This window comes from Daucus carota, chromosome 2, assembly GCF_001625215.2.
Source record: "Daucus carota subsp. sativus chromosome 2, DH1 v3.0, whole genome shotgun sequence".
NCBI classification, from domain to species: domain Eukaryota; kingdom Viridiplantae; phylum Streptophyta; class Magnoliopsida; order Apiales; family Apiaceae; genus Daucus; species Daucus carota.
Genome location: NC_030382.2, coordinates 3031794 through 3054766, shown reverse-complemented (window position 1 = coordinate 3054766; position 22973 = coordinate 3031794). Strand labels below are relative to the sequence as shown.

Sequence of the window (22973 nt, the reverse complement as noted above, 5' to 3'; positions counted from 1 at the left end):
CAGATTGCAAAGAGGTTTGGAAATTTTTGAGAAGTCTTTGATGAACCTCCGATAGAAACCTGCATGACCAAGGAAGCTTCGGATGCCTTTAACCGAGAGTGGTGGAGGAAGATTTTTAATTGTTTCCACCTTCGCCTTATCAACTTCCAGTCCCTTGGCAGATACTTTATGTCCCAATATGATTCCTTCTTGCACCATGAAATGGCATTTTTCCCAATTGAGAATTAGATTAGTTTCCACACATCGCTTAAGAACCATTCTCAGATTTGTGAGGCATTCGTCATAAGATGTTCCGAATACAGAAAAATCGTCCATGAATACCTCCACATTGATGCCGATCATCTCTGAGAATATTGCCATCATGCACCTTTGAAAAGTGGCTGGTGCACCGCATAAGCCAAAAGGTACTCTTCGGAATGCAAATGTACCATAAGGGCATGTAAAGGTTGTCTTTTCTTGATCCTCCGGAGAAATAGCAATCTAATTATAGCCAGAATACCCTTCCAACAGGCAGTAGAATTCGTGACCAGCTAACCTGTCAAGCATCTGATCAATAAAAGGCAGAGGGAAATGATCCTTCCTTGTAGCTTTATTCAGTTTTCTGTAGTCCATGCAAATCCTCCAACCAGTGACAGTTCTAGTTGAGATGAGTTCCCCTTTTTCGTTGGCTACTACTGTCATGCCTCCTTTCTTAGGCACACATTGTACTGGACTCACCCATGAGCTATCTGAAATTGCATATACGATACCTGCATCGAGCCATTTAAGAATCTCTTTCTTTACAACTTCCTTCATGATAGGATTTAACCTTCTCTGTTGTTCCACTGAAGGTTTGCTTCCTTCTTCAATAAGAATTTTGTGTTGACAAAAGGATGGACTGATTCCCTTGATATCAGCTATAGTCCAACCAATTGCTGTTTTGAATTCCCTTAGCACCCTCAAAAGTTTTTCCTCTTCCTCACCTGACAAGTTAGCTGCAATAATAACAGGAAGAGTAGAACCTTCACCAAGAAAAGCATACCTCAAGTGATCCGGTAGCGGTTTAAGTTCAAGTTTAGGTGCTTCTATCACTGATGGTTGTAGTGGTTTATGATCTTCCTTTTGTTCCTCCAGGCCAAGAGATTCGACAGGTGGTTCAAAATTCCTTCGCCAAGGTGATGAGTTAAGATGATGGAGTTCTTACAATTCTTCTTCACTGTCCAATTCCTCATCATTTGTAAGGATTGCTTCCAATACATCATTCTGTAAAACCCGCTGGCTGTTGGCTTCTGCCGTAGTATCAAGTACATCTATACTGAAACAAGATTCCTCATCAGTTGGTAATTTCATTGCATTGAATACGTTGAACGTGACCGTCTGATCTTGTATTCTCATTGTAAGTTCCCCTTTTTGGACATCGATCAATGTTTGCCCGGTGGCTAGAAAGGGTCTACCCAAGATGATAGGAATTCTTTTGTCTTCTTCAAAATCAAGAATCACGAAGTCGGCTGGAAATATTAATTTATCAACCTTGACCAGCACATCTTCAATAATACCCCTCGGATATGTGATCGAACGATCAGCCAGCTGTAAAGACATGTTTGTTGGCTTGAGCTCTGGCAGGCCAAGTTGTGTGAAGATAGATAGAGGCATCAGATTGATGCTAGCTCCCAAGTCGCATAGACACTTATCAAAAGAGAACTTCCCAATAGTGCAAGGGATAGTAAAGCTTCCCGGGTCTTTCAGCTTAGGTGGTAATTTTTGTTGAAGCACAGCACTACATTCCTCCGTTAAAGCTACTGTCTCTAACTCTTCGAGCTTTAGCTTTTTTGAAAGAATACCCTTCATGAACTTGGCATAGCTAGGCATTTGCTCGCACTACAAGAAAAACAGCTATCAGCGACTAAAAGTATCAGCGACCGATAATCCGTCGCTATTGTTTCCAAACAGCGACCGACTTTAGCGACAGAGGTGGGACTTGGTCGCTAATACTTGTTAGCGACCGCATGTGGTAGCTAATCGGTCGCTATAACTTTTTCCCCTCCCAAAAATGAGCGCCAAAAATTGCCGCCACATGCTTTTGCGACTGAATTTTATCACCGACCGCGGTCGGTTGCTAATAGTTCCATGTCAGCTTATCTTTAGCGACCGCAACCTGTAGCTAAATAGTCCCTCTAAAATATTTAAAAAAATGGCGGGTTTTTTAGCGACCAATAGTGTTCGCGACCGATGTCGGTAGCAAAAGGTTCCACGTTAGGTTTTTAGTGACGGAAGCGGTAGCTGAAGCCGGTAGCTGGCTTTATATAATTTATATTTTATTTTGTTTCATATTTATTTTATTTTAAATTTTATATTTTATATTTATACCCATTTCATCAAATAATAAAAAATATATTCTTGGTTGATTGTAGTTTGGGTATTTTTAATTTTAACATAAATATATTTAGGCGTGTTTGTAGGTTATATATGTGTATCTAACGTGCCTTTTAGTTATAATATATATATATATATATATATATATATATATATATATATATATATATATATATATATATATATATATATATATATATATATTAAGTTATATCATATTTTTAATTAATATGTTTAAAAATATAATTTTTATTTATATATATTTTTATTTTTTATATTGATATATATTTATATTTTTTTTGTCGAATAATTAATTAAAATATGTTTCATGATTGCAACTGGAGTTTTTTTATTTTTTTTAACAATTGTGAGTATATATTTTTATAAAAAGGTCAAATAATTTTTATTGAATTTAGTTAGACGTGTTTGTGTATGAATCTGATGTGTCTTTTAGTTATAATATACATATATATTTTTCATATGTTAAGAAAATATAATATTTATTTTGTTTTGTTTTGTTTTTTCATTTATTTTACTTTAGTTATTATCTTTTGTATTTATATCCCTTTTATCAAATAATTAAAAATATGTTTCATGGTTGATTGCATAATGGGTATTTTTGAGTTTTTTAATGTCTTTGAGTATTTTGATAGAAAGGCCAAATAATTTTTACTGAATTATTTATACGTATTTGTACATGTGCTTTCAGTTATAATGTATTTTTAAGATGTTAAGAAAATATAAATTTCATTTTATTTTACTTTCATTTTTATATTTATATTTATACTCTTAATTTAATTGAATAATTAAAAATACATTTCATGGTTGATCGAAACTTAAATTTTTTTTGATTTTTTTACAACTTGAGAATTTTCAAAGAAAATCCGAATTATTTTTATTAGATATTATTTAGACTTGCTTGTATACATGAATTATATTAATTAATTATACTTATAATGAGTAAGTAGATGATTGGAATAACAACAAGTATATGATTGAAAAATATGAGCGTATTCTCAAAAATAAAATAAAATATTTTTAATTAAATAATATATATTAATCTCATTAGCACCTACCCCTAAAAAAAATATTCAATCATAATTAATATTTTAATTTATAAAATTCTATTAATCTAATTAAGTTTTAAATAAGATAATATGAAAATCATTTCATTATTTAATTTGAATTGAAAAAGTAAATACAAAATTATAAAAACCGGCAACAAAATTTATATTTTCCAACCCGGAAACCCTCGGCCTTCATCATCAGAGTTCTCTCGCGGCGAGATCACAGTTGCAGTTACTCTGGTGGCCAGGATCACATTTGCCCAAACCTAACTCCTCCCACGACCTCGTTCTGGTAATAATCCCTCCTGTATACTTGCAATTTCGCTTACTGGTTTATGTGTATGTATATGAATTTTGGTTTTACTGTTTTTGATAACCATGATCAATTTGGTGTGTGCTTCGATTAATTTTTGATGGGCTTGTAAACTTAGTCTTTCTCATGTATGTGATTTATTGATTCATCTTTCTCTAACATAATTTTTGAATATTTTGGGTGAAATTTTGATTGTGGTATATAATCTTGTTAAAGGAATTTTTAGATAGTTCTCTGCAGGGGTGTAGGCTAGCTTGGGGGGCTTGGTGGGTGGTTTATTCCTTTTTTCAGAAAATATGCTGTAAGTTTGGGGTTCAGTGACTCAAGGTCGTGAACTATTAGTAACTCTGGTTTGTGTGGATTTTACAAATGCTGGTTATGCTCTGTGAAGTGCCAAGTTATATGTTAATTTCTTTTCGCCGAAATGTTGTAATATTAGTACAAAACGGCAACATGTTATCTCGCTAAATACAGCCTGCATAGTAGCTTTGCAAGTGGCATACATCCTACAACCAGTTAGTCTTAGCATTGGGTGATCTTCATATTTCACATAGAGCACCTGATTTACCTCTCAAGTTCAAGTCTATGTGTGTTCCTAGCAAGATTCAACATATTATTTGCACCGGAAATTTGTGTATCAAAGTAATTGGTTTTTAATTTGTTTACTAGTTGGAATTGGTTATATATATCGTGTTAGTCTGTTTGTGATGCCTAAACGGGTGTTTTGTTATGTTGTAATATATGTGGTTTTATTATTTTAAATAATAGATGTTCCTGGATGCAACTGCACAGGGTATAACAGGAGGTCCCTGATTGCATGTGAGATCGGTTTAGCTAATTACATATTTAACCAAAAAATAACTAATTCCCATGGACATAGGATGTCATGCTAGATAAAGAAACTTGATTATAAATCTACTGGTTACATTCTCCTGCTTATGGTGATAAATATGGGTTAGTATAGAGTTGTGCTTCTTTAAAATGTAATACTCTGTTTTCTGTTCGTTTTTTTGGAGTTAGTGTGATATACTCTTTTAGGCATTGCAATGTGGAACTACATTATGTGCAAATATTTTGTATACTTCAAATCTCGTTTAGGAAACTGAAATTTTTTGCCATTACCTTTAAATCCTTTCCATCAGTGGAATTTTATTTTTTCTGTCATTTCGTGTGAAATGAATTCGACCTTTTTCTGTTCTACTACGATCCTTGCAGAAATTCCAGTAAATAATTACATTAATTTTTAAAATGGATGTGTTAGTCTTATAGACATTGATAAGCAGGATTTGCATATATTGGTTGTTTACTTGTTTCTATAATTTAAAAAAGAAGGTGCTTCTGTTTTGGAAATTATTAGTTCTAAGTTTCGTGAATATAAATGTTCATCAAATCTTCTCGCTTTTTAATGAGTGTGAGTTAGTGTTGTTTATCCTTATTCATCTCTGTTTAATTACAGGCTCTTGTTTTTTGGAGTAATATTTTTTTATCGTACTCAGAATATTTTTATTTTGTTCTAGTCCTTTATGTATGCTCGATTTTGTGCTCCACCTTAAATGCTTTCCCTTGTTTCTATACTCAAGAGTACTCGTATCCTGACTAATGCATGTAATTATCCTGGACTTCATCTCTGCTTTTGCACCCACCCAATATTAATTGTTATTATTATGAGAATTTAAATCAACCAAGAGCCTATTTGCCTTCTATGTTAGATAAGAAACTAAGAGATACACAACATTAAAATAATATTGCATAAACTGCTCAAATAAAGGCATCGTAAACACAAACAATATATTGAATGATGAATCAGAATGAGATTAAGCAACTTAACAGTCGAGACAAGTGTAATTATGTACTATTACTAAGTTTTACGACTCTGCTGGTTAATAATGTGTCATTTTTATAGTGAATTCAGAATTACACTTCAGGTTTGGCGTATCATGAACCTCTTTTTAGATCGTAGTTGGATGGCACGACGAAAGTCAAGTACTCAAATAGGTGCTACAACTGAATTTAAAGCTGGTTGCCAAGTGTTTTTGGATTACGCATATAGTCACCCGGAATGTTTGAATGAAAGGAAGCAAATACGATGTCCATGTTTGAAATGCAAGAATGTTAATTATCTGGACAGAGACACGGTGAACTACCATTTGCTTGTCTCTGGGTTCATGAGAAATTATGAAGAATGTTGGTGGGCACATGGGCAGAAAAGAGATGGTGGGCTTACTACAAACAATTCGGTCAATAGTGCTACTAATCGTATGAACGATATGACCCATGATCTTGCAGGGCCAGATTTTGATTGGGAACAAACAGGTGAACAACCTATGAATTCTGATGCCAAAGACTTTTTTAAGTTTCTAAAAGAGGGTAGCGAACCATTATGGCAGGGTTGTACAGAACATACTAAATTGTCTGCGGTGGCAACATTACTCAACATCAAGGCTGATCACAATATGAGCCATGAGTGTTTTGAGGCGCTCTTGAAGGCGATCAAGAGTATGTTACCTGAGAATGAGTCATTGCCTAATAACTATTATTATTGTAAGAAAATGGTGAAGAAGTTGGGTCTTGGATACCAGAAGATCGATGCGTGTCCCAACGACTGCATGTTATATTTTAAGGAAAACGAAAAGATGACACAATGTACAATTTGTGGTCATGATCGATTCAAACCTAATAAAGGGGGGTTGTCTACAAAAAAATCAACTATACCGTTCAAGATTCTAAGGTATTTTCCTATAACAGATCGGCTAAAAAGATTGTTCATGTCTTCAAGAACAGCTGAACACATGCGTTGGCATGCAAAATCTCCGTCCAAAGATGGAGAATTAAATCATCCCGCAGATGGGGAGGCTTGGAAAGAATTCAACAAAAAACATCCATAATTCGCATCTGAACCTAGAAATGTCAGGCTTGGATTATCTACCGATGGTTTCAACCCGTTTGGCCACTCAGCTGTTCCGTACTCTTGTTGGCCCGTGATTGTTACTCCGTACAACCTGCCTCCTTGGATGTGTATGAAACAACCTTATTTATTCCTTTCTCTCATGATTCCTGGTCCCAAGAGTCCTGGAAAGAACTTAGATGTTTACTTGAGGCCTCTTATAGACGAATTGAAGATATTGTGGAAGGATGGAGTGCAAACTTGGGATGTTTCTACACAAACTAATTTCAACCTCAGGGCATCGCTTATGTGGACCATAAGCGACTTCCCAGCATATGGTATGTTATCAGGGTGGAGCACACATGGGAAGTTGGCTTGTCCGTATTGTATGGAGCATACAAAATCTTTCACTCTGCAAAAAGGTCGGAAGCCTTGTTGGTTTGACTGTCATCGCCGTTTTCTGCCAGCTGATCACCCGTTTCGGAGAAATAGGGAGAACTTCAGGAAGGGGAAAATTGAAACTGATATGCCTGTACCACGATTGTCAGGTGCGGAGATGCGAACCCGTGTGATGAGATTGCCACATGTTCCGTTTGGTAAGAATGATAAGAAAATCAATGGGTTTGGTGAATCTCATAATTGGGTTCGGACAAGTATCTTTTGGGAATTGCCTTATTGGTCTACAAATTTGATTCGTCATAATTTGGATGTGATGCATGTTGAAAAGAATGTGTTTGACAATGTTTTTAGCACCGTGATGAATGTTCCAGGGAAGATAAAAGATAATGATAAGGCGCGTTTGGACATGAAAGATATTTGTAAGCGTCCTGCATTAGAAATTCATGAATCTTCTAATGGTAAGAGTGTCAAACCCCAAGCAAGGTACACATTGTCCAAAAAACAAATTGAAGATGTATGCACATGGATTAGGTCCCTAAAACTACCTGATGGATATGCATCAAACATTGCAAGGTGTGTTTCAGATAAGAAACCGCATGAGAAATTGAAAGGGATGAAGAGTCACGATTGTCATGTATTCTTGGAAAGACTCCTCCCAATTGCATTTCGGGATTTGCTTTATAAACCAATATGGGATGCTGTTACAGAGCTCAGTTGTTTCTTTAATGACTTATGTTCAAAAACAATAAATGAAAAGGACATGTCTGTACTTGAGAAGAACATTATAGAGATCACGTGCAAACTGGAAAAAATATTTCCCCCTGGTTTTTTTGACTCTATGGAGCATTTGACCATACATCTTCCTTATGAAGCTCGTGTTGGGGGTCCAGTTCAATATAGATGGATGTACCCTTTCGAGAGGCTGATGGGAATGCTTAAGAGGGCAGTGAAAAATAGAGCTTGTGTTGAGGGGTCCATATGTGAAGCCTACAGTTTCAATGAGATATCTACCTTTGTCTCAGACTACTTTCCGGATGAAGTCTTAACAAAGGCCAATCGAGTGTCTAGACATGATGATGGGGGAAATGTGGATTTAAATGGCCGTCTTGCTGTATTTGGTCTATCTGGCCGCGCATATGGAAAACAGAAACGCATATTCCTCTCTGAGAAAGATTTACATGCTGCGCATACCTATATACTTCTCAATTGTGATGAGATTGATGAGTACGTGAGGTACAAGGGTAACTCATTCCAATATCAATTAACTATATAGTATAATATACATATACATATACATATACATATACATATACATATACATATACATATACATATACATATACATATACATATGTGTGTGTGTGTATAATTTGTCTATATGTTATACAGATTGTATGATGATGAATTAAAAGTGAAGCATCCCGGCATAACAGATAAAGACATCCAAACCAATCGTTATAAAGAATTTGCACTTTGGATAAAGGAAAAAGTAAGTTCAAATTCTATAACATGATATTCTTATACACGCTTTATAGTACCTATTTAATGAGATGGAATATTTGTAGGCTTTGACTGCTGGATCAGTGTTGCCAGCGAATGTACTATCTCTAGCTATGGGACCAGACAAGGATCAAGTCAGTTGTAATGGTTACAAGGTAAATGGTTATGAATTTCATACCAAGGCATATGGGTTCGGTAAGAGAACAACAAACTCAGGAGTGTGTGTCCAAGGGGATAGTTGCAATGAACTTAATCAAGTATTTTATGGGGAGTTGGAAGAAATCATAGAGTTATCTTACAAGGGTACATATGGGGGTCATATTAACTTGTTCAAGTGTCGTTGGTTCGACTTAGAAAAAGGGAGACGTGTTGATAGACATGGAATTGTTGACATCGACCTCCATAAGTCTGCATACTCTAATGAACCGTTCGTTTTACCAACTCAAACTACACAAGTGTACTACACTCCTACTCCTGGTAGAAAAAGGGATAGGCCACCTGCAAACTGGCAGGTTGTAATACATACCCCCGCACGTAGACGTGAAGAAGTAATTGCTGGGGATGTTTATCAAGAGCAGACGCTTCATAGACCAAATGTGATTAATGTGGAAGATGATGAAGTAATCCAATTAGATAATAAAAATGAAGCACATGAAATAGATCCTGAGTTATTACTTGTAGCGGATGACATTGATACAGACAACGAAGAGTTATTGACAGACACAGACACTGAAATAGACACCGATGAAGATGATGGTTATGAATCTGCAAAAGAAGATGATTCTGACTCCGATAGCTCGGACAATGGCACCTAAACATGATCTGGATACTTAGTAACATAAATATTAGTTCTTGTTGAGATTTATATTTATTGATACATTCAAAACTTTCATTATATCATGGATGATGTTCAACACCATTGGTTAAAAAGTTTTTATTACATCTTTAGAGTTTATGTAAATTACTAAAACCATAAGTATATTGCGATATTATCGCTACATTTCTGGTTCATATAAAAACATTAAGAAAGTTCATTATTTAGTATATGAATATTTGCAATAATACAACTTACATGTTGACATTGTTTTTAGCCTATTATTTGTTTTTATATTGTTCCAATTGTATATCTGTGGTTAGGGTAAGGAATCATGCCTAAATAGTAATTGATTCTTTTGATATTTTAATGATAGTTGGATATATATATATATATATATATATATATATATATATATATATAGTCCATGATTCTTGCTTCTGCTAGTTGCCTCACGACTTGTTAGATATATACTTGTAAAACATTATATAATCCACGGGTCTAATAATATGCATTGACTATATATCTATATGTTTGCCCTTGCTTATTTCCCCATCTTTGTTACATGTATACAGATGGATTCCACAGCTCCTAAAAAGCGTGGCTTGGGTAGGGGGCCCACTCAAATCCCCAGGGCACCTACTAACCCAGACGACCGGGAGCTTATTCAACTTCGTCAAACCCCATATAACGTGTACATATCTACTCATACCCACCTTTAAGAACTTATATCATCCTCATTGGCATAATACTTAGTGATTGATGACTTTGTTGTTTATTGTAGTGATTTTGCAGATCATAGAATCGTGAAGTGCATCTCTCAGCTGTGCCTTCAGAATTGGCCTACCCCTGCCATTAGGTGGGCTAGCACACCTACAGCACATAAGGATGCAGTATGGGCTGAATTTCAGGTACTACAATGATGAAATTTAATTATTGATTTGTCAAATCATAACACTTAAAACATGAAAATTATTACTCATAGTGCTAGCTATATGGTTCTTCTCTTGTTCGTCAATTTATTAATGATCATGTCATATCATTCTAGCCTGCTAATGACTACTTTATCTGTTTGGAAATAGAAAAGTCCTTTAATATTAGCTTGGAAAAATAATATACTTTATTGTTATCTTGTCGTGCTTTTGAACACAAACTATATCGGGTACTATATTTTTAGGCTATAATATTTTATAATTCGACCAAAAAAGTGAACATACATAGACAAAAAAGATTTTTGTGTGCACCGTTAGTTTATTTAGCTAGTTTCATTAACAACAAAATTAATGTATATTTCTAATTGTGTACTATTAACAAATTGCTACATTAATGTATTTTTTTCCTATTGAACTCTTTATGCAGAAACGATACAGGTGGGCAGATGAAGACGGTCCTACTATTTCTGATCTGTTTTGGAGAAAATGTGCAGATCGAACCAAAGACAATTTGTCAAAAGAGCGCACAAAAGCCCTGCAGAATGCTAGCAATGAATTTCCAGGTCAAGGGGATTTGCACATGCATAAGTTTAACCCATGGTGGTGTAGCGCTGATATTTGGGCTCAGATGTGTGCTCAGTGGACAGAGCCTGAGTTTGTGCACAAAAGTAATACTGCCTCGGGAAATAGATGTGGAGGTGCTGAGAAGGCAAAAGGTACATACAAGGGAGGTAGTATATCCCAGGGGCAGCATATGGCTAACAAGGTATGTATGCATAGCTTCGATGTGTGTAACCACCATCACATGTTTACTTCTCAATTATTGGAAATATGTTTTGTACAGGAGTCTCAATCTCAGGGTACTATCAACTGGTTGGATGTGTACGTGGCTACTCGTGAAGGCATACCTGCTGCTCAGGAAGTAGCGGTAATAAAACTAAACTTTTATACATTTATTATGTCCAAGTTAGTTGTGGTTCTACTAAAGAATAGAATATAAGGAAAAATAATTTATGGTGATATCAATATGGTTGTTATTAGTATAAAGGTATAATATATAATTAAGCATATAATATTGGCATAAATCTCTAGAGTTTACAAAATTGAGTTTTAACTAACTAATCATAAATATGATGACAGAAAAATTATCGCACTTTAGTTGCTGAGCGCTATCCTGAGGGCACTCAGCCCCCGCATATTGATCAGGAGCTTTGGGAGAGGGCCTCTATTGTGAAGAAGAACTATGTCAAGGGTCAGGGACAACGAAGACGCCCATCTATCTTTGGCTCAACCTGTAGCACACAGTCTTCACAGTCACCGAGTCATCCACCTGTTCATACTCCTGCTGACTGTGTTCGAGCTATATGTCAGGATCGAGCGCTTCTTCGTGTATTAGGAGGACATCTTGGGCTTATGGATCCTGATGAGTTAGCTCATGCTGTGGCTGAGGCAGCAGCATCGCAGCAAAGTGATGGTAGGCAGGTATATAATTTATTTAGTAGTAAACTGCAATTTTGTTATTAATTTTTTTTAAGTTTGTTTTTCATGTTTACAGTTCATATACAACTGAGAATTCACTTCTTTAATTGATTTGATGATGACAGGGTGATCGTGATGACCAGGATGCTGATGATTATGATCATGATGCTGATATTGGAGGATCTTAGTGTATCAACAAAGTGATGGTCGTAAGGTATTAATCTATTTAATAGTTAACTTCATTTGTGTTATTAACTGCTGAAGTCTGTTTTTCATATTCTGTTGTTTATATGCCATGTAGATTCACTTTTTCAAATGACATTGACAGGGTGATCATGCCGATTAGGATGCTGATGTTGGAGGATCTTCGAGTATTTAGGTGTTAGTATTGTACTGCTTGGATGATATTTGGAACATATGGTTGTGTTGCTGAAATTTTAAGGATATTGATGTAAACTTTGATGTTAATTAAGATTTCTTCTATTGTCGGGTTATTCAATGCCATCATCGTGAAATTGTTGAGCCAAAGTTGTTATTGTTTGTGGGAAAAGCAGGTACAAACTGAAATTATGTAAATCTGCAAAAAAAAATAAAAAAATTTTTTTTAAAAAAATTGGCTTTAGCTACCGCAAACAGTAGCCAATGCTGGTAGCAAAAGCTTCCAAACTTAGCGACGCAAAGCGGTCGCAAATACCTGTAGCTATATTAGCTACGGAAATCCGTAGCCAATCGGTCGCTAACTTTAGCTACAAAATTCTGTAGCAATTCCGTCGCAACAGATAGCAACGGCGGTCGGTAGCTATTATCGGTCGCAAAGAGTAGCGACCATCGGTCGCAAAAATGGTCGCTGACACGTGGAATTTGGCAGTCCTGTGCTGACTCAGACTAGCGACAACTTCGGTCGCCAAAAGCCGTCGCTAAACAGTCGGTCGCTGAAGGTTGTCGCTGGAGTGCATGCCAGCGACGAGATTATATGTGACAGTTTTCAGCTACCGGGTTCCGTCGCTAAAGCCTAGTAGCGACGGCGTGCGGTCGCTGATAGTCGGTCGCTAAAAGCAGTTTTTCTTGTAGTGTCGAGTGCTTCAGCAAAAGGAATGTTGATGTGAAGCTTTTTGAAAACTTCAAGGAATTTACCAAATTGCTTATCCAGCTGCTGTTTTTTTAACCTCCTAGGAAACGGAGGTGGTGGATATAATGGCTTTGACACCGGAGCAGCTGCAGGGATAGCCCTATCCAAATCAACATTAGGTTTTATGCCCATTGTATTCGAAGGGAGTTCTGCTGGAATTTCTTGCGGTTCATCATCCTGATCTTGTACTAATGTTGAGGTTGGCCCTGTTGTAGTTTTTCCAGATCTCAGCGTAATGGATTGGACTTGCTCTTTAGGGTCCCTCTTACCTGGTACCTCTGTATCACTAGGGAGATTCCCCTATGGTCTGCTTAATAAAGCATTAGCTAACTGACCGACTTGTGTCTCCAAGGCTTTTAAAGTTACTGCCTGACTCTTGTACATGAGTCTTAGCTCTTCCATGTCAGACCTTTCGTTAGCTGATTGCCCATGATTCTGAAATCCCGGAGGGTGATATGGCTGTTTAGGTGCATACTGTTGTGAAGTTCCAGCCTGACTATACTGTTTAGGTCCCTGTTAAAATCCTTGTTGAGGCTGATTATAACCCTGATTATTACTCCAGCTGAAATTCGGATGATTTCGGTTGTTAGGATGGTAAGTAGCTGGAGCAGGCTGTTGACCTCTCTGAAAGTTGCTCACAAATTGTGCTGATTCACTAGAAATGGCACACTGATCAGTAGAGTGAGTACCAGCACATAATTCGCAAATTGAGATTGGCTGTTGAATTCCTTGGTGAGCCAGAGAATCGACTTTCATCGTGAGAGCCTTAAGTTGAGCAGCAATAGCTGTAGACGTGTCAAGATCAAGAACTCCGGCCACCTTCCCCTGAGTAAGTCTTTGAGTAGGGTTCTGATATTCATTAGCAGCCATCATTTCAATAAGATCATAAGCTTCTTCATAACTTTTAGCCCATAGCGCACCTCCAGAAGCAGCATCAAGCATAGGTCTGGATTGAGGTCCAAGATCATTATAGTTTATTTGCATCCAATCCGGCATGCCATGATGGGGACACTTCCTTAGCATCTCCTTATATCGCTCCCAGGCTTCACAGAATGTTTCTCCTGATTGTTGAGAAAATTGAGATAGAGCATTTCGTAGTGCAGCAGTCTTTGCCATGGGGAAGAATTTAGTGAGAAATTTCTGAGCTAGATCTTCCCATGTAGTAATAGAACCAGATGGTAGAGAATGCAACCATCCCTTAGCCTTATCTCTCAGTGAAAATGGGAAAAGCCTTAGCTTCACAGCATCATCAGAGACTTCATTAAATTTGAAAGTGTCACAGATCTCTATAAAATTACGTATATGCATATTAGGGTCTTCAGTAGGAGAACCCCCATACTGTACCGAGTTCTGGACCATTTTAATAGTTCCTGGTTTGATTTCAAAGGCTTTGGCTGCGATTGCAGGCCTGACAATGCTTGACTGGATATCATCGATCTTTGGCATAGAGAAATCCTTCAATGCCTTACTGTCTGGTTGTGCTTCAGGTTCCGTCATTGTTTCAGAATCAGAAGAAGAAGAAGAAGATGAATCAATTGCTTTCTTACGGGTTTGAGAACGTGTTTGCATAAACGCAACCCAAGTACCTGAAATAAAGAAAAGAAAAGAAGAGTGAGAAGAGAATAGAATCCTAGTCAGTGAATTTTAATGCACACTGATGACAAGTACATAAACTAATTAATTAACACCGAGTCCCCGGCAGCGGCGCCAAAAACTTGTTCGCAAAAATCTACACGCAAGCGCACGTGATCATAAGTAATATATTTGTTCGTTCCCACAGAGACTGGTGAATTAAGAATACGCACCTATGCAACAATGTATGGGTAATTTTCACTGCTAAGACAATTAACAAGGATGTGTTCTTTTATACTAATAACTAAAATTACTAATCAAATTCAGAATAGGAAAACACATGAGATTCTAATTTCATTATCGAATTCATCTAGAATTGAAATTACTGATTAACATGCGACTGTTGATCCTAATCAGACAACACGAAAGTAATACATGCCAACTCTCGTTGCACACATATCATACCAATCAAAATCCACAATTAAGACAGAGATCTCATGGACACCAACAAAGCTCAGACCCTATATCTCTATAGCGGTAGTGTAAGCAGAGAGGTTTAATAACAAGTCGTCTATCGTGATTACACAGGGTGATAAAAATAGTTCAAGTCTACCACAAATTATGTTTCATTCACATAATCCTATGTTTACATGGCATAGTTCTAAATTCAATCATCCACTCTCGCTTCAGAAAGAATTAACAGACAACTTAGAAGTTAGCTACGCTCCTAAGAAGAATAAGCACTGCTCATGCAAAGAAATCAACGTACGTCACAAAATCAAGTAATTAATATTCTTTACTAGACTACATCGATAAATCCATTAGAATCCCATGAAGGCGGTTAGTTCATAATCGAACTAATCGACATCATGGGTTCTAATGAAAACATGATAAATAAACTACGAGAATTAAACGGAATAAAAGTACTTGAATTAATAATAAAGAACACAACGTTACAGATTTGATGTTCACGATCTCGCTCGAAACTGTCACTTCCTCGCGAAGAACGATCCAATACAAAATTGATAATGTGCTTGATTACAAGAGAAAAACTAATAAAACTATAATCCGATATTCTACGATACATGTGACGCTAGGGTTTTACACATGAGAAAATAAAGTACATTGACCAAGTCAACCGGGCCTCGACCGCTGCTAAAATCCATCAGAAAAGCTTCAAAAAATCAGCCCGGGACACTTCTGCTGGGCGTGGCCGCGCTAAACTAGCGCAGGCGCGCTAGTGGTCCCAGTGGATAGCGCGGGCGCGCTAACAACTAGCGCGGGCGTGCTACTGTCTGCCACTGGCAGCCCGTTTCTTCGTTTTTCAGCTCGTTCTCGCGTGCATGCCCTTCCTCGCTCTAGTACCACTTCCGTAGGTGATCACGGTTGCATTTAGCACATGCAACAAGCCCTTTAAACCCCTAGATAGCTCTAGTGGACGAGTGTGTTCTCGTGAGGGTTTGTAGAAGATGTACCCACAAAATCCCAAGTCGTGATGAATCCACAATTCTCTATTCTTGCAAATAATGCACCAAAAACAACCTAAGATGATAGAAAATCACTTCATCACCTCAACTCGTGACCTGCACAGAAAAACAATAAAAACACATCAAAAGACACAAAACACTTAAGTACAACCAACCAATTTAAGTGGAAATGAAGGCCTATAAGTGTGTATAAATACCACTTATCATGTACATATGCTAATTTGGCTAAACTCTGACTCAAAGAAGAACTTGAGTGCCAATGTAGACAACTATGTATCTGCTGAGATTCCAGATCCATTGAAAGATCCTGAAGGTTTCAATGCTGTCAGCAAATTTATGATCCATGGACCATGTGGACTGCAGAACCCGAAATGTGCTTGCATGAAAAATTTCAAATGTACAAAGCATTTCCCAAAGAAGTAAGATACTAACTTCTATTCAGTTTCCATTATCAAACAATCATCCTCAATACAGCAACTTAATATCCTATGTTGTAATGCAGGTATAATGCAAGCACCATATTTGACCAGTCTGGTTTCCCAATCTACAAACGTCGGAACACTGGAATCAATGTCAAGAAAGGCCAGTTTTTTCTTGACAACAGATGGGTCGTTCCATACAACCGAGATCTGTTAGTCAAGTATCAGTGTCACATGAATGTAGAAATCTGTTGTCATGCTAGGAGCTTAAAATATTTATTCAAATATTGTTTAAAAGGACATGATCGTGCGACGGTTGAAATTTCTTCTGAGAATGGGAATGTAACAATTGGTGCTGATCAACCAGTTGATGAGATTAATGCTTATTTTGATGGTCGGTATATTTGTGCATGTGAGGCAGCTTATCGCATTTTTGGATATCCAATACACTACCGGTCCATATCAGTGCATCGTCTCTCATTCCACCTGCCTGGTGAACGTACATGTACTTTTACAGAAAATGATACTTTAGAGAAAGTTGCTAGGAGGAATAGGTACAAACGTTCACCGCTGGAAGCTTTCTTTTTACTAAACCAAATAGATCCATCTGCAAGAAAGTATACATATGATCAAATTCCAGAGCATTACGTATGGAATGAAGTAGATATGATATGGACAATGAGGAAAAAAGGAAGTCAGATTGGGAGATTGCTCTATACACATCATAGTGCTGGTGAGATTTGGTACCTTCGTCTTTTGCTAACAAAGGTGTGTGGTCCCACCTCCTTCAATCATTTGAAGACTGTCAATGGGAGATGCTACAATACCTTCAAAGAAGCATGTTTAAATCTTGGTTTATTGGATGATGACAAAGAGTGGCACGAGGTAATGGAAGAGTGTGCTAAATCTGGGCTTCCTCCTCAAATCAGACAGCTCTTTGTCCATATTATTGTTAATTGTCAAGTGACTGACCTCCTAAATCTATGGCAACGACAATGGAAGTCCATGGCCGATGACATCCTGCTTCAACGTAGGAATTTATACGGGGAGGAACCTACAAATATTTCGGAGAAGCAGCTGCAATTCTATGTTCTCGCAGGTATTGTACACTACTACTGTCATGCTAATGCGCAATCTCAATCAAACTCTTGGCCTATGTAATGGTACCAGAATGATTGTGACAAAGTGTTTAAGAAATTGTGTTGAATGCGAGGTTATTTGTGGAGCTTTCGTTGGTTCAAGACACTTCATTCCTAGAATGGAGTTATGCCCGACTGATACCAAGCTGCCTTTCAAGCTCATCAGGAAACAGATGCCGCTTCAGATATGCTATTCCATGACTATCAACAAGTCACAAGGCCAGTCGCTTGCTAAAGTTGGATTGTTTTTGCCAAACCCAGTATTTACTCATGGCCAATACTATGTGGCTGTCAGTAGAGTTACTTCTCCCGGTGGTCTTAAAGTCTTCATAAACTCTAGCAATGGCTCACCAACAAATGTAACTAAAAATGTTGTTTACAAGGAGATTTTTTATAATTTGCCATCTGCATAATCTATTTGAGTTAAAAGATTATGAGATTGCAGTTTATAAAAGATTGCCCAGTGTTTTTGTTGCTTTGTTTTTGTATCAACCTGATAAACTATTGTGGTATGTGTGATTGCTTTAATCAACAGACTTAACTATTTTGATATTACAGGTTGTTCTAATCAAATATACATTTTCTCTTTTGCCTAATCCAGTTCTCCTATTATTTGTCATCTGGATAATCAAACTACAGTTAAAAATATATGGATAATCGATTTTTAATTTTACTTCCTCTGCGAGCTTAATTGTTTTGACTATAACAACTCAGATTTATAGTACAAACAAAAAACTGTTGACATTGAAGATATGATAATAGGAAGATGTATTATTTATAGTACTCACTGTGGCCCACTTATCCCCAGCATCTACCCTATATTTCTCCTTTACTTTTCATCCACACATTCAGATCTACACATATTCAACTCTCAGCACTACCAAGGCATTCTTTTCCAGCTGCAAGAGATGTTTAACCAATTTCATAGCTTGCTTGAGATTGGAACTGAGCGGAGCGAGTGGTCGATTTATGTTAGAGTTCAAGCACTATGGAAGAGTGTTAACCATACGACCAGCGAATTCAAAGGATACAATATGGTCTTGACAGATGTACAGGTATTAATACTCCTTCCTATATAGGCTACCTGCTAACCATTAATGAGGTTTACCTATATTCATCAGTACTCTTATAATGTTTGCTTCGTCAGGGTTGTCGAATTCATGCTTTTATTATGGACAAAGTATGTGACAAGTTTGAAGGAAGAATAGAAGAAGGTGATGTGTACAATATCTCCAATTTTAAAGTCAAAAGATATGATGGGAAGGAACTGAACAGAGTTGTTAGGAATGAGAAACATATATTCTTTGACTACCAAACCAAACTTAAGAAGATGACTGAAGAGCAGTTTACAATTCCACCTTATGCATTTGATTTATTCCCGTTGCAAGAAATGGAGAAGATTTTCACTGATAGTCATTTCTTAGTTGGTAATACCCATCTATTTTGTTTATATGAGCTACCTACTTATTTGGTTAGTTTTTAATTTGGTTATTATATTTTCTTGACTGTAGATGTCATTGGCAAATTAGAACAAACTTCTCTGTCAACTTATGTTTCAAAGGAGGACACCAAAAAAACAAATGTCAAATTTAAAATCTTTGATGGCAGGTATTATATTGAACCCATTTTTAACTCCCGAGTAGACTACTTATTGTGATACTCTCTTGACATATATACTCATCTATTGCATTAATTAATTTGTGCTCAGATCAATGTGACATTTTTCAATCTATTTGGTGAAACTTTTGAGAAAGCTTTGAAAGCAATGGGAGAAGCAGAGGTTATTATTGTTATATGCAGTGCTAAAGTTAATAAATATGAAGGTCAGATTGTATTACAAAGTTTCTACAACTACCCTACATTATGTTAGCATAACTCTAATTTTGTGGAGTCTATTGAAAATAGGTGAACTCTACCTGACCAACTACCCTGCAACAAGGTTCTATCTTAATCCCAAACACTACAGTTTGAAAGAATTTGAGAACAGAATGAAAGAAATGTAGTGTTGTTCATATATTACATAATACGCTAAACATTTCCGCCAAACAGTTATAACTTATTTCATACTGTTAATGCATTTGTAGTATTACAAGGAAGAGGGCTGAAGAACAGTTTTTGTGTAAGATGTTTACAATTGCTGAGATTAAAAACTTAACTGAGACCCACATTCAGGTATGGAGTATAATGTCAAACTAACAAATGCACATTGAATTGAAAAAACTAACAAATTCCTTCTAATGTTAAATAGAAAGTGAAAGGCATATGTTAAGCCTATTTGTATTAAAGAGCAATCAACTCAACTCTGATAAGAAAGCAAGTAAATAGCAAGTACTGTTATCTGGAATCCGTACGAAGAACGTCAAATGATTTATTGAAGATTTTATGTCAGAAGAATTTCAGGATGCTGCTGCAAACCACTGGAAGAAGTTCATTAATATGATCAAGCCTCAGTGTACAAATAATCTTTTGTAGCACGTCCAGAAGATCAGAAGGTATAAAGTTTAAATACTTTATTTATTCAGAAGATTCCATATTGTGTCAACAAATGAAGAGGAACTAAGAAGACGAAGAATCGACGAACAAGCCACCGCCTAATTGTTTAATTGACAAGGAATATTTAATTCAGCTAGTTACAGATGAACCAGACAGTACATTTGTGTATCAGCTCATCCGGTTAAATATTCTGAGTCAAGAGAAGGTGGTCGTTCAATCAAGTCGAAGATCATAATTATTTAAAGAAGACTGAAGACTCTGCTGAAGAAGGAAAAGGATAATTAATTATCTAATTAATTATTTCACTTCTCAAAATAATTATATTGGATGTGTAATTTATTTATTAAATTAATTCTATCTCGAATTAATTTAATTTATGAATCTATGCATTTAAAATAATTAAGTGAATATTAATTGGTTAATTAATTAAAGGGAAAATGGATTGTCTACTTGAATTACACAAGGAAAGACAATCTATTTGATTGTCTAGTTGAAAAACAAGAAGGAAAGACAATCTAGTTGATTGTCTAAGTGTTTAATCAAAAGGAAAGACAATCCAAGGCATTGTCTTGCTAAAACAAGCAAGGTAAGACAATCCAATGGATTGTCTTGCTGTTTTAAGCAAGGTAAGACAATCCAAAGGATTGTCTTACCGCCTGTTGCACTCTCACAACACGGCAAGACAATCTCCTAGATTGTCTTACCGCATTTCTCCCCCTCCTTGACACGGGAAGACAATCTCTGAGATTGTCTTACCGATTGTTGCATTGTCTTGCCTTGGTAGCTTGCAAGACAATCCTTGTGATTGTCTTGCCGATTGTAGAACAGTAAGACAATCTCCCAGATTGTCTTACCGCACTTCTCAATTGTCTTACCGACCCCTAGATTGTCTTGCCCACGGATTTCATTGTCTTACTAGTTGTAGACAATTAATTTAATTGTCTTACAAGCTCTAAAATAGCTAGACAAAGCCAAATTGTCTTAGCAAGCTAGGGATTGTCTTTGCCACCATTGTCTTACTAGTTCAAGGGTTTTGCCTATAAATATGGCTCTCCCTCATTCATTTCTTCTTGTTCAAAGTATTGTAAAGCTTTCAAGTTGTGCTAAACTTTCTATTCGTTAAATCCGCAGTTTACTGTGCTTTGATCATTCGGTTGTTTTGTTCCGCTGAGTTAGAATACTTTCTGTCAAATTTATTCTACGAACTAGTGGACATTAAAACGAACCATATTAATTATATAACGACTTCCACATTGTTATATTAATTAATTAAAATCTGATTAACAATTTTATATTCAATCAGATTATTCCGCCGCGATTATTTTTTAGTGACGATTGTATTCAACCCCCCCCTTCTACAATCGTTCCAGGACCTAACAATTGGCATCAGAGCGGTTGATACCATTTTACCGTATCAGATCCTATACACACTCTGTAACGTCCAAATATTTTTTATTCGAATTAATTTTATTTCAAAAATTAATTTTGATTTAAAATATTTTTCTTTCAAAAATCCAAATCTCATCCAAACACTATTCACATTAAATCCAAATATTTTTTAATTCGAATTAATTTTTTTTTAAAAAAATTAATTTTGATTTAAAATATTTTTCTTTCAAAAATCCATTTCTCATCCAAACACTATTCACTTTAAATCCTTAAAAATGAGTACCCAAAAGATCAGTAGCATTAAAATCCCTCCGTTCAGCCAAGAACACTTTGGCCTATGGAAAAGGCACATGTTCCTATTCCTCCGAACAGCGAACAGAAAATACATCGGGATTTTGGACAAAGGTGTTACTACTCCGATGAATGTCATATTAGCACACGAGGAGGATGGTGTGTTAATACCTCATCAGGTCATCCCGAAAGAACTTTCTGAGTACACAGATGAAGGGAGTGAACAGATGAACTTAGATGACGCTCTTCAACTAATTTTGGTTGAATCTCTAAATCCAGTGATGTACAATGCTGTTGTAAATTGTACGAACGCCAAGCAAATCTGGGATACATTAGAGATTATCAATGAAGGCTCAGAGGAAGTTAGGGAAAACAAGAAAGAGATACTGATGGCTCAGTATGAACAATTTGGTTCCAATCCCGGAGAAGGGATTTCAGAAGTGTTTATCAGACTTAATAATTTGATAAATAATTTAAATCTGAATGGGAAATTCTATGACAAGAAAGAGGTCAACATGAAGTTTCTTTTAACACTTCCCGAACATCTGGAACACAGAATCACTGCCATCAGGGAAAGCAGAGATCTGAATGAGATTTCTCTGGAAAGACTCTACGGAGTTTTGAAAACTTATGAACTGGAGCAAGTTCAGAGTAAACAGAGATATGGCTGGGGTAAAACACAGAACCATTCGAGAGCTCTAGTTGTTGAGTCACCTGCACCGGAAGAAAAGAAGGATGTTGTTGTTCCTTCTAAAACCACTCAGGAATTTGTTGTACCTGAGATGGGTCAGACTGCCTCTTCCAGTGGTGACGAAGAGTTCTATACAATGGAAGAGCTAGAACAGTTAGAAGATCAATCTCTATCACTGTTTGCCAAGAAATTTGGAAACATGAGATTCAAGAAGAACCCCTCCTACAAGTACAAACCTACTGTGAACAGGTTCCAGAAAGGAGGTTATTCATCTTCTACGAGCAAAGGAGGATACAAGACTGGGATGGTCGATAGAAGCAAATTCAAATGCTTCAACTGTGGTGAACCTGGACACTTTGCAACTGAATGCAAACAGCCCAAGGTTCAAGGAAAGAGAAAAGATTCGTACGATGAGCTGAAGCAGAAGTATGATGCACTAGTGAGAAAGCATCAGGGTGCTTCTGGAAATCAAAGTTTCAAAAGCAAGTCTTATCTGGCAGAAGGGAAAAGCTGGGATGATACAGACAGTGATGAAGAAGAGCAGATAGGGAATGTTGCTCTCATGGCTAATGCTGGATCATCTTCACCTCCTCCTGCTGGAAGCTTTCAGGTAGATCCTACAT

At 36.6% G+C, this 22973-nt stretch overlaps 4 protein-coding genes and 1 non-coding gene across 5 annotated transcripts; all 5 read left to right on the top strand.

Annotated features, from left to right (window-relative positions):
• The first annotated feature begins 3443 nt into the window (after positions 1-3443).
• LOC108192659 (uncharacterized) lies at positions 3444-12255 on the top strand. The gene is made up of 8 exons (XM_064086378.1): positions 3444-3711; positions 9905-10023; positions 10114-10240; positions 10689-11027; positions 11106-11189; positions 11402-11743; positions 11866-11954; positions 12069-12255. Exons 2-7 carry the CDS (start codon positions 9905-9907, stop codon positions 11926-11928), a joined length of 1074 nt encoding a protein of 357 aa, XP_063942448.1. The 5' UTR covers positions 3444-3711; the 3' UTR covers positions 11929-11954; positions 12069-12255.
• On the top strand, positions 5697-6617 carry LOC135150301 (uncharacterized). The gene has a single exon (XM_064086563.1). The coding sequence runs from the start codon at positions 5697-5699 to the stop codon at positions 6615-6617; it is 921 nt and encodes a 306-aa protein (XP_063942633.1).
• On the top strand, positions 6780-9330 carry LOC135150300 (uncharacterized). Its single transcript, XM_064086562.1, has 3 exons — positions 6780-8248; positions 8405-8504; positions 8581-9330. The coding sequence occupies exons 1-3, from the start codon at positions 6780-6782 to the stop codon at positions 9328-9330; spliced, it is 2319 nt and encodes a 772-aa protein (XP_063942632.1).
• Positions 12256-13863: 1608 nt separating the features above from the next.
• LOC135150926 (small nucleolar RNA R71) lies at positions 13864-13970 on the top strand. Its single transcript, XR_010289387.1, has one exon. It is a non-coding gene; the product is annotated as a small nucleolar RNA R71 (small nucleolar RNA).
• Positions 13971-16141: 2171 nt separating this feature from the next.
• Positions 16142-17508, top strand: LOC108203839 (uncharacterized). The gene is made up of 2 exons (XM_017373041.1): positions 16142-16347; positions 16431-17508. Exons 1-2 carry the CDS (start codon positions 16142-16144, stop codon positions 17506-17508), a joined length of 1284 nt encoding a protein of 427 aa, XP_017228530.1.
• Positions 17509-22973: the final 5465 nt, after the last annotated feature.